An 18853-nucleotide genomic window follows, 5' to 3' on the forward strand; every position below is an offset into this window, starting at 1 on the left:
CAGGCAGGCAGCTTCTGCTTTACCGAAGTGAAATTTGAATGAATCAAGAAGATGTTCATATCTAGTGTGTTTTCAAAGAACTTCTGAAAGGACTTCCGAAAAACTCGAAACACATTTTGTGTTGAATGTAAAAAAACATGAACGTGCCCCACGTGTCAAGGCTGAAGTCCGACTTCATCCAGGAAGTGCGCTCTGCCTCTCACATTCTCACAAACTGCTGTTCTAATCTCACACAGGTGTTTGCCTCACTTGTTTGTGACTGCCCAGCGACGTTCACTCTCTGGAACCTAACGCCGACCGATGGCTAACAACAGTCCCAGAAATGTCCGCCCCCATCCTCTCATCATTTGATGTAATCCACCCTTAATCCAGCTGTATTCTTGGGAACCCCACGGATGCTTTGATGTGAGCTAAAAACAAACAAACCACAGCAGAGAACGAGCGCGGAGGAGCATAAGCGAGGCGGTCCAAAGCACCAGCTGGTCCTGGGGTCCTGGTCCTGGGTGAGGCTCTGGACCAGAGGGGTTGTTGCTGAGCCCACACCTGGATAGAGGTGATGTGGGTTATCCAGCACGATGCACTTGAGGGTTTGGAAACAGGAACGCTGTGGTTGGTTCTCCGTCTCCTTTAGCGTCAAGCTAAATATACTGTATGTGTCTGGCTCTTTCTGAATTCTGGATTCAAAGTGATGCAGGGCGTAAAAACACTTTTGTGAGGTCATTGCTGTTATTTGTGAGTTCTTGAAAGGCAAACTACACTTGTTGGTTTCACTTTAGCCTTGACGTGTGTGTATAACACTCTTTCGGGAGTCTGCACACCCCATTTTGTATCTGGAATTCACTCTGTGTCTCACAGTGACACAGAAACAATGTGCGTTTTCTCAACATGTCTCTCAGTAATTTGCATGTGTATAGTAGAATAGTAATTTTCTGCTTGGCTGGGCGACTCTCCCGGTGAGTAATTGACTTGATTATAGAGAAAACGAGATGGAGACGGACTTTGAGGTGAGGATTAGATTGGGCTTTTTGGGTTCTTTTTTTTTTGCTCATCTATGTTCAGGTTTTTGCTGTTGTTGAAAGTTCTTTGGTGAGGGACTTGGAACAGATCCAAAGGAACATCTCTACAGGTGGACTCTGCGAGTGAGCAGGGGCCTGTACCATAAAGGTTCCTCATGGCCGGGGTGTCTACGTGCTGCTGGCGTTGAAAGCCAAACAACTGCGCTCAGGGATGTGAGGCGTGACCACGAATCACAGGATCAACTCACCTGTTTGTGAGCACGTTCACATGAGAGGACAGTGAGGGGAAAAAAATTACAGTCCCTCACAGATAGAAATCCATAACACACAAAGACAGGAGAGGCAGCTGGCAACAAAGAGTGCTGTGAACGCATCAATTAAGAGTATCACTCTTTATTGATGAGGCGCTCCAGTCAGTGGTGTTTACGATGGCGAGTGGATCAGCAGGCGCATCTTAATAATGTGCCATCTGACGGAAACAAGTCAAGTCAATTTTATTTATTTAGCGCCAAATCCCAACAAAAGTTCTCTCCTGACTCTTTCCAAGTAGAGCAGGTCCAGTACCTCACTCCTTCAATGAACCTCCACCCAACAATTCTCCATCAGCAGCACATCCTGCAACAGCAGCAACAAAAACCTTCCTTTAACAAGCAGGAATGTCGAGCAGATCCAGGCTCAGTGGGGACGGCCTTCTGCTTTGACCGGTTGGGGGGAAAGAGAGCAGGAGAGCGGGGCAGAGACAAAGACAGATAATGGAGGAAGACAGATATGCAGAAGGAAAGAGAGGGACAGAGATAAAGAGAGAGAGACAGGAGGAGAGACTGATGGACAGACGAGGACGTGAGCAGGTGGAGCTACGGGTGGCAGCTGGAGCCTCTTCAGGTCTGGAGCCTCCTCCAGCAGCACCAGGATCTGGGATGAGGGGAGAAGAAGAGGAGTTAGTAACACGTATGAGGACAGGAGGAGGAGAGAGAAGCCCAGTGCATCATGGGAGATCCCAGCAGTCTGAGCCTGTAGCAGCAGATCTAAGGGCCAGCCTAAGCAGTCCTGACTATAAGCCTGATCAACAAGGAGGTCTTAAGTCTGCTTATAAATGTCGAGAGGGGGTCCGGGTCCTGGACTGAAACTGGGAGACGGTTCCACAGGAGGGGAGCCTGATAGCTGAAGGCTCTGGCTCCCGTTCTACTGTTAGAACTCTAGGAACCAGCAGGAACCCTGCATCCTGGGAGTGAAGGGTTCTAGCTGGATCATAGGGGACTAGGAGCTCTGTCAGGGATGAAGCAACCTGACTGTTGAGGACTTTGTATGGTAGAAGGAGAATTTTGAATTCTGTTCTGAATCTGACAGGGAGCCATGCAGAGAAGCAGTCCAGGAGAGACCTGGTCTCTTCTACCAGTTCTAGTCAACACGTGGCAGCAGCGTTCTGGACCAGCTGGAGAGTCTTTAGGGACTTATTAGTCCAGCCTGATAGGAGGGAGGTGCAGTAATGCAGCCTGGAAGTGACAAAGGCATGGACTAGTGTTTCTGCATCTTTTTGAGACAGGATGTGTCTGATCTTAGCGATGTTTTGTCAATGAAAGAAAGCAGTCCTAGAAATTTGCTTAATGTGGGCATTAAAGGACAGATCCTGATCAAAGAGAACTCCTAGGTTCCTTACGGTCGTGCTGGGGGCCAAGGTAATGCCATCCAGGGTACCTGTCTCATGAGATAGGGTGTCTCTAAGGTGTTTTGGGCTCAGGACAATGACTTCAGTTTTATCTGAGTTTAATAAAAGGAAATTATGGGTCAACCAAGTTTTTATCTCCTTTAGACGGCCTCCAGTTTAGTCAGCTGATTTATTTCATGAGGATGCATTGATAAGTACAGCTGTGGGTCGTCTGCTTAGCAGTGAAAACTAATGGAGTGTTTCCTAATAATGTGACCGAGAGGAAGCGGATAAAGGGTGAAGAGGATTGGTCCAAGCACAGAGCCTTGAGGAACACCATAAGTGACTGCAGTGGTTTCCGAGGGTTTATCATTAGTTAGTACCAACTGAGATCGACCTAGTAAATATGACCTGAACCAGTTTAGTGTGGTTCCTTCAATGCCAATGACATGTTCCAGTCTCTGTAGAAGGATATGGTGGTCAGTGGTATCAAAAGCTGCACTAAGATCTAATAGGACCAGCACAGAGACCAGTCCCTCATCTGATGCTAGTAGGAGGTCATTGGTAACTTTGACTAGTTCTGTTTCTGTGCTAGGATGAACCTGGAACCTGACTGGAAATCCTGTAAGAGCACACACAGAGCTGTTTAGCAACTGCTTTCTCCAGAATTTTGGAGAGAAAAGGAAGATTTGATATTGGTCTGTAGTTGGCCAAAACTTCTGGATATGTATATATATATATATATATATATATATATATATATATATATATATATATATATATATATATATATATATATATATATATATATATATATATATGAAGACAGATGCGAGAGTGACCAAAGGAAAATATTCCAGATTTACAGACTCACCAACTGTCTCAGACTGTCAGACCAGAGCCAACGGACTGCTGGTTAGTCGTGGTGGTTGGAGGAGGGGAGGAGGGGAGGAGGGGGAGGCTCCTTCCCACCCCCTTCTAATTATCCCACGCTGACCCCTCCCTTTGTGGTACTTGGCCTAATTTCTTTCGTCAGTGTGCAACTGTAAAGTTTTATTTTGTGTCAAAATCTGTCAAACTGATCTAAAATAAACTTATTAACACACACACACACGCACACACCCATGCTCCTGCAACTGGTAAATAGGAGGATTCTCAGGTACCGGAGTTGGGGAGCTTCTTCAGTCTGTGGTTCCTAAGCAACCTGATGAAGATGTTTTCTGATGAAAAGCGTTTGGTCTTCAACTCTGCCCCCTCTTGCTCCACCTCTGGTGTGGAACACTGCAGAAGTGACATGTTGCGTGGTGGGGTAACCATGGGAACAGCGCGGTAAACACTGTCCAATCAGCCTACCCGTTATAAATTGTTTTGAATTCAGTTACATGATCAAAAACTCTCTGTCAGCTTGGGAAAGACAAAAAAAGAAAAAAATGTCTCTGTTTATTCCCGTCTGTTGGCTGACGTTCCTGCACACGTTAAGAAGGCTCATGGGGGGTGAGTGGGGAAGACCCCCACTACAGTACACACCCCTGCTGGCTCCTGTATTGTAGTTGTGTAAATACTGTAACACGCACGCTACACACACACACACACACACACACACACACACACACACACAAAATCTTGCTACCAGGGTCATAGTCTAATACGTTTTCTCAATAATAGATCACAGAGCAATGGCAGATGATGGTTGCCAAGCAACAATGCCAGCAATTTGGGTGTGTTCGAAATTCACGCTGTAGTAGAGGAGTGAGGTTGTGTCTTTGTGTGTGTGTGTGTGTGTGTTATTGTGTACCCAGTTTGACTAAGACATTTTGCAGTATCAGCTATTTAACTGCACATTGAAAGAAACGTTAGCAAACACACACACACATCCACACACACAAACACACTCACACACATCCACAAACTCACACACACAAACACACACACACAAACACACACACACAGACTGGTGACAGCATTTTAGTTGTTGTAGGAGATTTCTGGGCTGAAAGCATCTTTAGGATCACATGTAATTGGCCTATATTTATATAGGGAGGAGCAGGGCAAGACACAATTTCCTTATACTTCTACTACTACTACTGCTACTACTACTACTAATAATAACATTAGTAGTAATAATAATAAGAGTAACAGTAATATTTTTTATATGTGACCATTTTTTGCAGAAAAAGTTTTATTGAGGTGAGATTAAGAGCTCTCCAAGCTGATGACCTTGGTAAAGACTGGAGGAACTGGTGCAGGAAATGATATGTTCTCCTGTCTGACCTCCTCTCCCCATCTCTCTCTCGCTCTGTCTCTCTCTCTCTGTCTCTCTCTCACTTTCCCAGGTGGGACCTGCTGTAGAGGCCAATATGATCCGTAATAGCCTGAAGATGCTGATGGGAAACAAAAACCGCAAGAACAACAGCAATGGTCAGTTCCCTTACGTGTCCACACAACTCAGTCAGAGTCCCACTCGCTGATTGGCTGATGGTCATGAGCACAGCAACAAGGTCATTTACCTGTTTGAAGTTTTACTGTTAATTATCACTCCAATACGGTGTAGAGCCACGTTCACCTTGGTGATTACTGAACAAAAAAACACTTTATTGTTGGGGTCAAACTGGATCATATAGTATGGAGAAACTATTTCTCCCTGGTGTCCACCTAAGAGTTTCCTGAGGGCTTCAGTCCTGCTTGTTGCTGAAGTGACTGCTAGTTCCTTCTCGCTATTCTAGCTCAGCAGCCTCTTAGTGAATGTGGCCGAACTGGGACAGAATACGGCTTTGGAGCTAGACAGAGGCGAGTTCAAGAGTCCAGGTGGTACCAGGTACCAGGGTGGTTTCCAGAATGTCCTGACGCCAGATAGCTTGCTAGTTGTAGCTGCTGAGGACAGCTCAGTTCGTCGAACCAGCTTTCCCAGCCATAGCCACCCCGGTGCACTCCTGTTACTCCTTGTCATCAGGTGAGGTCACCAGGTCAGGTCATCCATCAGGCGTCCACCTCTGCTGTGTTGGTTCTGTTACGGTCAGCAGGAGCTCCCAGTCAGGCTTAACCCACATAGCAACCACCACTATGTGCAGGCTACCAGGAGGACGACTTCTTTACAGGAACAATGATTGAGCAACATGTTAATCAAAACTGTCTAAATAGTCAGTAGCTCTCCTTTTGTCATGACTGGAATGTTGCTGCATATCGGGCCGAACCACCTCCCGTAGCAGAGCTAGAAGCTCATACTGTAAATGCTAACTGTGTCCTCAAAGTAAGCCTCGTATTAACAAAAGCAGCCAAGCTGCCTACGGTGTGGTGTTAGGTTTCAAGTCATGTTAGCGTTGCCATTGTGTGTGTGTCAGACCCCAGAAGAAGAGCTACTCAACTAATACTCATGTCATGGCCTCTCTCCATCTCCAATCTCTTACTATGGCAGGTGGCAGTAGCATTGAGTCAGAGGGGTCAGAGGTCAGAATGATGGAGGGATTCACTCGTTCACTCCCCTCTTCTCCCCTCCTCAACCATCGTCTGTCCAAAGGAACGACCGGTAGGACGATCTGTCTTCCTGTTTGCAGTTGTCTGTGCATTTGTCTGTCCAGGTAATGACAGAACAGCAGGTTCTTGCTGACATTGACTCACGAACACTGATATCTGTGAGGAGGCGAACAGCAAACATCCCTGACCTCTGACTTGATTACACTGTCTGTATTTCTCTCACCTCCACGACATCTTTCAAGTGACTTCCAACATCCTTTGACATCTCTTCAGACATACAGCAGTCTATGTGAGACTTAGCTTCATGCTAAGCATGCTAATAGGGTAACGTCTCACAGACCTGATGTTTACATGTCCACCCTCTTTGCAGTGTAAGAATCCTGAACACAAAGGACTGCTAAGTTTGGGGCTACAAAGCCATTGTTGGTAAAATGTAAATCTCGACCAGATGATAGTCTGTGAATGTCCAGGTTGTAATCAGATTACATTGAGTTGTAATTGTCCCTGTCTCCCTCCAGTTCACATGCACAGCTGTGACCTGTTATACTGCTTCTGGCATGGGGGAGGGGCATGACCTTTGACCTTCATTAGAAAGATGTATATCTGTGTGGGTGTGTGTGTGTATGTGGGTGTGTGTGTGGGTGTGTGTGTGTGGGGGGGGGGGGCACAGACGTGTAACCCAGCCCCTTCTCAACCTCTCCTCTTGTCTCCTCCTCTACCACTGCTCCTCCCCTTCCTCCTCCACAGGGATGATTTGACACACTTCTGCTAAACATTACCATGTGCAGTCTCTGGGTGACCTCTCATAGTCAGTACACAACACACACGCACACACACACACACACACACACACGCACACACACACACACACACACACACACACACACACACACACACACACACACACACACACACACACACACACACAACACTCTCCAGTCCCACCATCACCATTTCACTCTTCTGTCTTCCTGCCCCTCGCTGTCTGCTCCACTGAAGCACAAAGGATTTTTAACTTAAACTTAATTTCACCTGTATCTGTATCGCTCACTGTATTATGTAACAATGATAAAAATAGAAAAAACATTTTAAAAAAATTGCAGCAGAAGCATATCGTCAGTATAAATAATGCTACTTTGACTTGCCACTGTGTGTACACTTCGGCGCCCCCTCTGGCCAGAGGCTGTCCACCACCTTGCTGCTCTAGGTCTGGAGCACATGCATTTGTTTTGGATGCAAGTGAAAGAGAGATGGAACATATTAAATGTGCGGGCTGCATCGTGGTAAATACCTCACACATCATGATGACGAATCGATCGAGCAGAGTGACTAAACGTTGGTTTTTTTGCATCACTTTTGAAGGGACAATCCTGCGTGAAAAGGACAGGAAAGAGACTTTTTTTCCTCTGGATGTCTTTAGATGTTCCTCTTTGAATGTTTCACACTTTTCGTGCATTTGCTCCAGTCTGAACCAGCTGATGAGCTTATCGACATGGTGCAACTCTCCATTGATGCGCTTGGTTTTCCCAGAGAGATCAAACCACGTTAAGCTAATGCACCTAGAAGAATGACCTCTGTGTTCATTGGTCAGATGTGTTGGGGGGCGGAGCAAGAGAGTCATACAGGGAGACGTTCCTGTGGTGACGGGTGCATATTTCTACTTTTGCAAATACCTTCTTCTTGCGAACGGCTCATCTGGATGCTCTGACACGTCGTGTGCGTTTACAGCCGAGGCTCAAGCTTGTGAACTACAATGGTGGTTGAATCGGACCAAAGTCAGGTCATGTTTGGAAGCTCACCCGACCACCTCATCAATGAGGTCTCAGCCCGACCCGCGTGTGCTGAAGCAAACCTTAACAAACTGAACCAAGAAGTAAAGTGGTCTCAATTTGAGCTAAACAAGGAAGGTGTGCAAGCAAACACCTCCAACTCTGCTGCATCGTAGGAGTCCAAACCTTGAACCCTTTCCTCTTTTCTTTGAAATGGCTACAAAAAGTTTTCAGAAATGTAACATTTAATCAACTTCAGAAACGTTTACTAAGTTGGGAGCAGTTAAACACATAAACAGTTTAACTACGTAGTCATTTTCTCTCTACATTGTTCACATTTTGTGGAGTAACGTGAATCTTCCGTCTCCACTGTCATTTGTGGTCAGATGTTTTCTGTTCTTGGAAAATGAGAACGTTTTGCTCCAGCAGTCTCGTCCGAGTTGTCCTTCAGTCTTTCTCCGTGGCCGTGTTTTTGTTCGTTTTGAGGTTAAAAAGACTGAACTTTCTGTCTGAACTGTGCCTGTGCTGCCTGGTTCAGCTCCTCCTGCAGCTCGTCCCGTTCTCTCCTGCGGGTGAGTGTGTGTGTTTGGGTTGGAGGAGGGGAGTTTTGATTTGCGCCGCAGTCCGACCAGAGAGATCGTCTTTCATACCAGATATGGAGGCTCCACTGTTGAAGGAAAAAATCTTAGTGCACTTGGAACATTAACTTGCCGTGCTTTTGGCCAAAGAGGACATTTTCGAGGAGAAGATGAACTCCTTCCACCCAGAGCTGTAGCTGCTCTCTCTTTTGAATTAGATCTGAGGAGGCTGGACCTGGGAACAGAAAAGGATTACATTTTTGGACACTAAGCAGGGGACTGGTCTGGTGTGAGTTGTGGTCAAGTTTAAAGGTTGTGTGTTTGTGTGTGTGTGTGTGGAGAACAGTTTCTGACTACTAAGAAACAGCAGTTCTTGTTAGTTCCGCTGTGGAGGAGTGGAAGGAGTTTTCTTTGGAGCACCCCTGGAGTTTTCTGTGTTCCTGCAGATTCTCTTCCTCCTCTTATCTTCTCATTCTTTCTTCGGTCATCCGTATCTCCCTTTCTCCTTTGTGTACTCCAGCGAAGGAGGAGCTCAGGTTCAAAAGAAGTGAACCAGTTAGCGGTGTTGTTTCCTGTATAAAAAGACATTAGGGAGAGATTTAACTGAGGAGCGACCATCATCTGCAGCAGGGATTATGAGTTAAAGAATGCTGCTCCGGGTCACAGCAACAGTAAGCTGTTTTCTCGTGCAACAGCAGCCCTTTGATGTTTTGACGCCACCCTCGACATGGAAACACTCTGAACCAATTAGAACCTGTCTGCTAGCTAGCGATGGACTGCACAGCGGCTATTTTGAAAGCATGCGCCCGTTCCAGAACCATGTGGTGCTGGCGTGAACGGACCTCCGTCCGTCGCCCGTGGAGATTGGCGGACAGCTGCAGATGCAGCAGGGATGTAATGGCGGCAGGGGTCGCCGGCCACGCCTCCTCCATCCTGCGGGGCTTGCTGTTTTATGCACGCTGCTGTCTGACCCATGAGGAGAGTTCCGATCTGTGTCGGGATTGGGTTGATCATCCTGGTGATGGATCAGAAAGACGAGGAAGAAGAGAAGAGGACGGTGAGAGTGAAGGTCTGTCTCTCTCTTCATCCCAGCATCAAAATATGTCATTTCTTGTTGATGTCCATGTTTGTGTCCTTTTAGTAGTGAGGAGCAGCCTTACCTTGTTTTGTGTATTTCAATTCATTTGATTTTTCAAATATTTTTGTGAACTTTGGAGAGCTCGCCACCCCCCAGAGCCACCGTAATGATTTGGTAATGACATTGTTATGGACGGAGTATTGCTACCTATGGTAAGAACACTGACCTTAATGTGCGAAAATGGTGTAATGTCTCTTTAAGAGAAAATATCCCTTATTTGATCCAAGCTAATGAGAGCCAACTGAGGCTGAGAGGCCTGAAGTGCCGCTGGAGTAGTTTCTCATCGTCAGATCATTTACTCATTCGGGCTGTTTTGGGTTTTATGGATTCTAACTTTGATATGAGATGATATGAATGTATAATTGCAGTATTTCTGTGTACCGATGTCATGGAATACTGACGTCCTGAGCAGGGATGTCGCAATATGAGAACCGTGTGGTATTGTAGTGAGGGGAAAGTGGAGCTGCCCCCTGACAGCCCCTGGGGCCCACAGACAGTTTTTTGTTTTGTTTTGTTTTTTTAATAATTTGGTTGAAATTAATAAATAGTTTGAGAGGTTAAACTTTGGATTAGAGAAATAGTAGTGGAGGCTCTGTGAGGCCCGGTTCGTCAGACCCTGCAGTGACGGCTGACGTCCACTGAGAGTGACGCCGTTGCAGGTCCCTGGTCTGCGAGGATGTGGGACAAGGTGAGCTCATGACGCAGCTGCTACAAGTTACAAGCTAGAAGTCTGATGACATTGAGTTTTTTCAGTACCTCAGAACAAGACGGCTTTGCCAGCGGCTTCGTTTGTTTTTCATGATTTTTTACACCACTGCTGGCTGAGTGCAGTTTTTGGCAAAATTGATCGTAAAAGAAAAAAATATACAAACGTGTGAGAGACACGGATCAAGAGAGGAAGGGGGTCAACACGCAACGGCTTCACAGCTGCAGTCTTAGGCCGTGTAACTGGACTGCTGTCAGTCCCAGGGTACATGAATGAGATTTATTCACTCAAGTATGTTCACCTCCAGAACAGTAGGTGGCGGTGTGTCCCCCTCACGGCTGGTGGCTGCCAGACTCTCTTCCAGTTCACCTTTTATTCATCACACACCAAAACAGGTTCAGCTGCAGCGGAATTAAATTCCTATCAGATGAAAATGTTGACATGCGTCTTAGAGAGACAAGAATCTGAGAGAAAATGTTCAAAAGTAGAGCTGTGACGTTGCAGAGACGTCCCCTGTCACTGGTGTCCAGGCTCCGCTGCAGCTCGCTCTGTTCTACTCTAAACTAGAGGAAACACTTGATCCATTTGGTCTGACTGCATTTGAAGACCTGCATGATTGCGTCTTTAGAGGTCTGGACGGTCCAGCACAGGAAGGTCGTCACATACAAAAACCCCTGTCATATGAAACGCTCAGGAAACGGAGGTGGCAACAAGCACAGTGGGGATTTTGAGCTGGTTTGTGGAGGGCTTGAATGTAAGATGTGACGATGGGGTGCACTACCAGAGCCGTCAATCAAACCACCATGTTTGTGGTGCCTTGACGACATGTCGACCACAACCATGTTGACACGTCATCCTCTCAAACTGAGAATTTCATTTCAAAAAGCTTCTGTTGGTTAATAACACCAACATAAAGCTTTCAAAAACTACAAAACAGCACCAACCGGCCAGAGTGTTAAAGTCCTGAGTCCTCGTCGTCGTTTGTGCGGCGCTACCAACGGCTGGAAGTCAGGGGGGAAACCCTCAGAGAAAAAGCTGGGCACTTTTCTGGTCTACGGATGGAGGAGATGGGAGAGGTCAATGGTGTCAAATCAGAATGCACGTAAACACACTGCTGTGTTACACACATGACACACGGATACGTTCACATGTATCCGGCTTTATTTAATAAAATAATAATTATAATCATAATAATAATTTCTTCAAATACGTTTGTGTTGTTCAAACCCTGATGCACCAGCGGCGAGGGAACAAACATGTGACTGTCACTTAAACAGACTGACAGATGATTTTAGATGCAGCTCCTCCAGTTCCAGCAGTGGAGAACCGTGGGCACAAAGGTTCCAGACAAAGTTCAAATAATACTGACTCCATCTGAAGGAGCTGGAATCGCAAAACAGGGAGAGGAGAAACTCAACCTATTCTCTGTGCAGTCTGAAGTTTGTGACATGACGCTGGATAATTCTGTGCTTCGAGCTCAGCTGTAGTTTGTGGGTGAAGACGCTGTCTGCTTCCAAGCTGGGAGGAGGAAGTGGGGAACAAACTACACAAGAGAGGCTGGTTACAGAGAATGAACATGAAAAAGAAAGAAAGGATGGAAAGAAATGAGAGAGAGGAAGCAAAGTGGGGAGGACTCAAGGCATGATGGAAGGAATATGGAGAGAGAGGGAGGAAGGAGGAGAGGATTGATGGGAGGAATATGGAGAGAGAGAGGGAGGAAGGAGGAGAGGATTGATGGGAGGAATCAGAAGCTGCACAGCAACAGAAGTGGAAAAGTCTTTGGTGCCTTATCTGGTCTTTCCATTTTATGTTCTTCTAAAAATGACATACACACTCTGTCATTGGCTGACCACACGGACACACGTGTGTGTGTGTGTGTGTGTGTGTGTGTGTGTGAGAGAGAGAGAGAGAGAGAGAGAGAGAGAGAGAGAGAGTGTGTGTCTGTGTCTGTGGTCACACTCACAATGCCTTTCTAGTATTTAGTCCACCAGCCATCAATTTATAGTCGTAATTATAGACTGTCATGCTGTGGTTTACATTCTTGTGTGTTTATATGTGTGTGTGCGTGTGTGTGTGTGTGTGTGCATGCGTGTGTGTGTGTGTGCATGCATGTGTGTGTGTGTGCATGCGTGTGTGTGTGTGTGTGTGTGTGCGTGCGTGTGTGTGTGTGTTCTTGTTTAACATACTTTGCAGGGCCTGAAAAACCAAGCATTAACTGTACTTGTGGGATCCGATGTGCTTGGGCGGGGGTTGGATGAGGGACTGGGATTACTTGTTCTGGTTAGGATTAGAGGCAATGGGACGATATGAATGAATGTGGATGGCATGAAGATGGGAACATCAAGTCTGTGTGTGTGTGTGTGTGTGCGTGTGTGCGTGTGTGTGTGTGTGTGTGCGTGTGTGTGGACATAAATCTGTGTACATAGTGGACTTGTCCTCTTTTTTGGATGGAAAACAAGAGTGAAGCCTGGTTGTAAAGTGAATGTTCAGGTTAAGTGATGTGACAGTTTGCATCAATCTGGAGATCAACTAGATCACCTCCAGCGCAACATCTTTCATTTAAGGACATCCATCCATCCATCATCCATCCATCCATCATCCATCCATTCATCATCCATCCCTCCCTCCATCCATCCATCTTCCCCCTCTTCTCCTGTTCAGGGTGGTGGGGGTGGAGCCTATCCCAGCAGCCTTCCCCCTGGACAGGTCACCAGTCCATGGCAGGGCCAACACATAGAGACAGACAACCATTGGCTCTCACAGCCACGCCTACGGTCAATTTAGAGTCTGGATTAACCTGGTCCCCTCTTGATGTCTTTGGACTGTGGAGGAAGCTGGAGTACCAGAGAGAACCCAGCAGGAACAGGGAGAACATGGAGACTCACACAGAAAGATCCCGTGCTACAGCCGGGGCTCCACCCACAACCTTCTTGCTGGGGGGCCACAGTGAGGACCACTGCTCCCACCATGCTGCCCCCCTTTAAGGCTGTGATTCATTGGCATGTCCATCAAAGTAATGTTGTACAAGTTTCTCCTCTGGTCAAGGTTGGATGTGACGAACCTTCTCTGTCTCTTCAGTTCATTTATTTGCTGATCGTTTGGCGTCTCTGTAATGGTAAATGGACTCAATTTTATAGAGCGCTCTTCTACCTTAGCAGCACTCAAAGCTCTTTACAGTGTCATCTCATTCACACACACACACTCACACACTGATGGTGGAGCTGCCATGCAAGGCGCCAACCTACTCACCAGGAGCAATTATGAGTTCCGTATCTTGCTCAAGGACACTTGGACATGGTCACTGGGGTTGAGGATCGAACCAGCGACCCTTTGGTTGCTAGATGGCCACTCTACCCCTGGGCCATGCCGCCTGTCTGTGTCATTGTCGGCCTCGCACAGACTTCCTCGGGTCTCTTGACTCTGCTCTGGCACCTGCTGTACAGTAGCTTGTATCATATTTTTCATTCCTACGAATTTAAAACTAAAACAATTCAAACTAAACAATGGTGCAATGTAGCATTGGACACTTCCAGCCATACAGGGGTAGTGGGCTGTGGCTCTAGGTCGCCGTGGCAACCGAAGAGATGGACAGAGAAGCAGATTTGCTGCTTCAGTCAACGTTGGATGAATTTGTATGTTACTGTACATGCAAAGATGAGCTGATAGAAAAGTGATTCTCAAGACATTTCTTGTGGATCACATGACCACATCTATGAGCTGAGCTTCGTTGCACCTTCTAGTCATAGTTCTACAGCCACTCATCCTCGTGTCCATGTTCAAAGAGCTCCTTTAACCCTCAACTTGCCCAGGAAGAAGAACCAGGATGTAGAGATGGAGAGACTTTGCTCATGCAGACGTTCCACCTGCAGGAGGTGAGGAGGTGCCAGGTGAAGCGTCTGGAGCCGGTGAGGTGTGTGTGAATCAGCACTTTCCCACAGCTCACTTCCATCTGCTGCACTCCTACCTGTAAACTCAGGGACCATCGTTTCACCTGCTCTCCTCCATGATGATGGATGATGGAAGGGGAGTCATTTGAAATGTAAAGCTGCTCATGAAGCAGATGTGGCTGAAGTTCATACAACACAGCTGGCGTGCGGGTCGGCGACGTGCACTCAGCGTTTGTTATAAAATGGTCGAGAGGCATCACGATGCAATCAGCTTCACCACCTCTCCATCTGTGTCATCGCCTTCTGCTCCCGTGGAGTCACTATTTCCTCCTCCAGAGGAGCAGAACCACAACAGCTCAGATGTGAAGTCAGCGCTGCAGCCACAGCTCGTCGGCACCTCCTATGCTCCCCTCAGCACTGAGACGAGGCTGCAGCGCCCCCACTATAACCTCCTTATCATGAGCCTTCTCCCCTCCCGACTTTCTCTTTCTGCGTCTTCTCTCCACAACACGCATGCACACACACACACACACACACACACACACACACACACACACACACACACACTCACACACACACTCACACACACACTCACACACACACACACACACTCACACATACATGCGTACCTTACCAACAGTGGCCTCTCAGCATTGACTGCCAAGAGGGGACTCCTATTTCTGGTCATTGTAATAAAACAAAAACATTACAGAAAAATTTTCTTTTAAGGTCTTTTACCACAATGTTACTTGAAATGTGACTTTTAATGTTTTTTAAAGAAATTGCCAAGAGGGGACCTGGATCCTTGAGTGAGGTCTACCTGGGTAGCAGGGGACCTCCATATAAGGCAGTGGAGCTGTCTGACCCATTCACACTGCTGATGAGAGCTTGGTCACCATGACGACCGTCTCTGTGGCTTCAAAAGTGGCTGATTTAACCTGCATGTGATCATTATTGAGACATTTCTCTCTGGGAAATATTTAGAAAATAAATGGTTTAGTTTAGTTTAGTTTAGTTTAGTTTAGTTTAGTTTAGTTTAGTTTAGTTTAGTTTAGTTCAGTTCAGTTTAGTTTAGTTTAGTTTAGTTTAGTTTAGTTCAGTTCACTTTAGTTTAGTTCAGTTCAGTTCATTGTTCATTTAGACAGGATAGTGTACATTCATGGACATGTTCACAATACAGAGTACCGCTACTCTAAAAATGTAGATATACTGGAGTTAGCGTGCAGCTAAAATACATCCGTAGTCCTCAATAAATACACTGAGGTTAAATATTCAATCAAATTGAGACCCTTGTAAACACTCTGATTCTCACCACTGTCCAGTAGTTCTTTGTTTTAAACGATGTGATAAACTAACCACTGAGTCCCCTCTTTGTCTGAACAGAATGACAAAGGTGTTGAATGGTGGGGAGCGACACTCCCCCTCCCAGAGGGTAACGACTGACTCTTGTACCTCTTTCTCACTGAAACACTGTCAAAGCAGGTTTTTGTGCCACGTTTGCTCGCCATCAGGGCTCATTCAAGCTTCCAGCAGACGTGAGTCTGAGCTCCCGCTGCGTGCCTGTGTTTCTCTCTCTCGTACGTCATCGCGCTGACAACGTCATCATGACACAAAAAAGTGCACCGTGTCTCAAAATGCTGGTGATGTTCCTATAAATCGCCACGTCCCGTACAGTTCAGATCTGCCGCCGGATCTCCTGTACACCCTGGATGATGAGAAGCTCATGACTTCACCAACTTGCCAGTGCGCTGCCATGATCGATAAAAAGCTGTGCAAGATGGCGGTACAAGTTGTTTACCAACACGGTGGCGCCTGCTCAGTTCACCTTAGGGTTCCCGGTTGGTGGGAGTTCCCAAGCAGAGATTAATTCACGTAAGATCAAATGCATGTAAAGGGTTAGAACAGAAGGAGTGAAGAGGCGTCTCAGGACATCAACAGAAGACTGATCTCATGGCAGAGGCCTAAACTTTATTGAGAGAACAAACAGAGCATGACAGAGGTTCCCTGTTGGCTGGGAACCAATGACAGAAGTTCCCTCTTCGATGGCGTGGAGCGACTGCAGCACTGCTGAAATCCACGCCATGATTTTATCTTCGACTGGTTTTGTGTTTTAGGAGTTCTTTAGGAGCTCATGAGAAATGAAATATTGAAGTTTGTGTTACTTATAATGATATTCTGGGGCACTAAAGACTCTGCCAAATATTTTAAACCCTCTATTACGCTCACACCCATAGGGCTCTATTTTCAAACCCGCCCCCCGCGTGGCACAGAGTTCCCACCCCTCGCAGTGGTAATTTTGAGCAGCGCAGCCTGGCACACAGCCAGATTGGCATTTTTGTCTGCCGATGTGCACAATTACACCAAGATGGGCGTAGTAGGAGGAGGAGGAGTCGGCAGAATCTGCCTGCAGATCCATACATTCGGTCTCCACTGCTGCTCGCCGATGGCGCAACAGTGCGCCGAGAGCTTGCCAGATCGGACCTGGTTGAATCAGTGGATCTTTGTGAACCGGCGTCGCTGCGGGTCACGTCAACAATGCTTCACAGGCAGGTTTCCACGGGCACGACACAATTTCAGTAAGATCAATGTAGCCAGCTCCCTCACTAATTATTTTAGTACTCTTGAGTATTTCAAAATAATAGCCTATAAATTAAATAAAATAATTATTTCTACTATTATTACATTCCTAATTCCTTTAAATGGGCCAATTGAATCCATATTCATGGTTACATATGTTGTGCAATATGAACTGCCCCAGCACACCGGCTGGATGAAGTCCCCTCTCTGCCTGAACTCAATGACACAGGGGCCCTCTTGAATGGTACTGAGCGACACTCACACTTCTAGTTTTGTGTCATCAGGACAGAAGAAGAGGCAGTCATTTTTATTGTAGAACATTTTAGATGATATAGCTATTGATTTGATCGCTAGGCCTAAATAAACTCATCAGACTGACGAACCTACATTCTATTGCTATGGTGAAGGGTTTCCCTACGCCTTCTGAAACGAGCCTCCTCACTCCAGCTGAGCTGAAGTGAATTTACCTGCTACTTGCACATGTTTTTCTTTCTGTGAAAGTTGAGCATCACTGTGAAAAAGGTGTGTTTGCAGGGTTCCTGCAGGATCAACATATTAAATTTAAGAATCTGTAAGACAATACTGTGAGGTAGCAACCGGACAATTGTCACTGGTTCCACTATACAACAGTAAATGGCAATATTATGACGTCAGACAGCTGTCAAAGTCACGAGAGTGCAAATACAAACTAAACGAGCACAGGATCAGGAAATGAGGGCATCAGAAACACAACATTGAGAGGTCAGAAATAATCTTGTGGCCATTAAAGTTTTGTCTCCAGAAATGAATGAATTAGGGGGCGGCTAGGGGCCATTTGGCTTCAAATTTAGCCAAGAATGCTTCCAAAAAACCCATTCCAGAGGCCAAAATTGCCCCAAAGTTTTCCCCACCAACTCATAATTCTGCAGGCGTTATTTAGACAGGGTTCAATGATTATGTGAACACGAGGGTTCGCACCCCTGCCTCTCACACACGGACAACGCTCATCACTACATATCCTACCTGACCACCCAGACATACATAAATGGATATACACATAAAAATATGGGTATATATGCATGTATATGTACAAATATATACACATACATGCATATGTATTTTTATATGTACCTATATGTCACACAGGTATTTCCAAATAAAATTATATAGTGACTGACTATATGTGTGAGACAGAGCAAAGATTTGCATTGAGACGTTCCTTTTCTCCGTTTTCTTCTGACATCGTCCTCTTCCTCTTTCCGTCCTCTTGATTTGGGCTCCACTGATTCTTCTGTTGATGTTTGTGAATGATCCCTTGTTTTGTTGACAAAATTGTAGCGACTTCAACCGAAAGAGCCGCCGAGAGTCTAAGAATGGGCCCGGATGTCAGACGCACAACAACAAAAAAAGAGATTTAAAACTTACGATCAAAGTGTTCATGAACCAAACAAAAAAGTAAACTCATTAAAAAGTCAAACTAAACCAAAGTGATCGCAGCGATCAGCGGAAAACAATTAAAAAAGGTCAACAAAAATGTACGGCGGACAAACAAAGGAAAAACATCAGGTAATCATAAGTGCTAGACCCCCCGCATAATCACATGACCGGCTACCATGGGTGGCATGGCTCAGGGGTAGAGTGTCCGCCTAGCAACCGAAGGGTCGCTGGTTCGATCCCCAACCCCGGTGACCATGTTGAGATGACCTCGAGCAAGATACTGAACCCATAATTGCTCCTGATGAGTAGGTTGGTGTGTGAGTGTGTGTGTGAACGGGTGAATGAGATGACACTGTAAAGTGCTTTGAGTGCCGCTAAGGTAGAAAAGCGCTCTATAAAATTGAGTCCACTTACCAAAAAATGATAACTAAATAATACTCAAAATAAACAACAACAATTAACCCTAAACAACTCATTCATGGCTCCTACAGTTCTCCTTTCTTTCACGGGGATACGAGAACACACAGCGCCGCGCTGTGGTACCGCAAGTCAAGACGGCAAATGCCAGTGTCAAGGAGGAAAAAACCACAGTCTCACCTCCTGCACCCTCACTCACAAGCAGCATGAGAGCCAATTTGGGACCCTGAGGT

At 46.1% G+C, this 18853-nt stretch overlaps 1 protein-coding gene across 1 annotated transcript in view; it reads left to right on the forward strand.

The window, feature by feature from the left end:
• Window positions 1–8377: 8377 nt before the first annotated feature.
• The window catches only part of tanc2a (tetratricopeptide repeat, ankyrin repeat and coiled-coil containing 2a), a 38176-nt gene continuing 27700 nt past the window's right edge, over window positions 8378–18853 (forward strand). The window contains exon 1 of the mRNA XM_086184519.1: window positions 8378–9548. Within this exon, the coding sequence (XP_086040645.1) occupies window positions 9251–9548 (298 nt within the window). The 5' untranslated portion in view covers window positions 8378–9250. The remainder of the gene's footprint in view (window positions 9549–18853) is intronic.

Source organism: Aulostomus chinensis, chromosome 18 (assembly GCF_037954235.1).
Source record: "Aulostomus chinensis isolate RoL2024-O1b breed Wild chromosome 18, RoL_Achi_v1.0, whole genome shotgun sequence".
NCBI classification, from domain to species: Eukaryota; Metazoa; Chordata; class Actinopteri; order Syngnathiformes; family Aulostomidae; genus Aulostomus; species Aulostomus chinensis.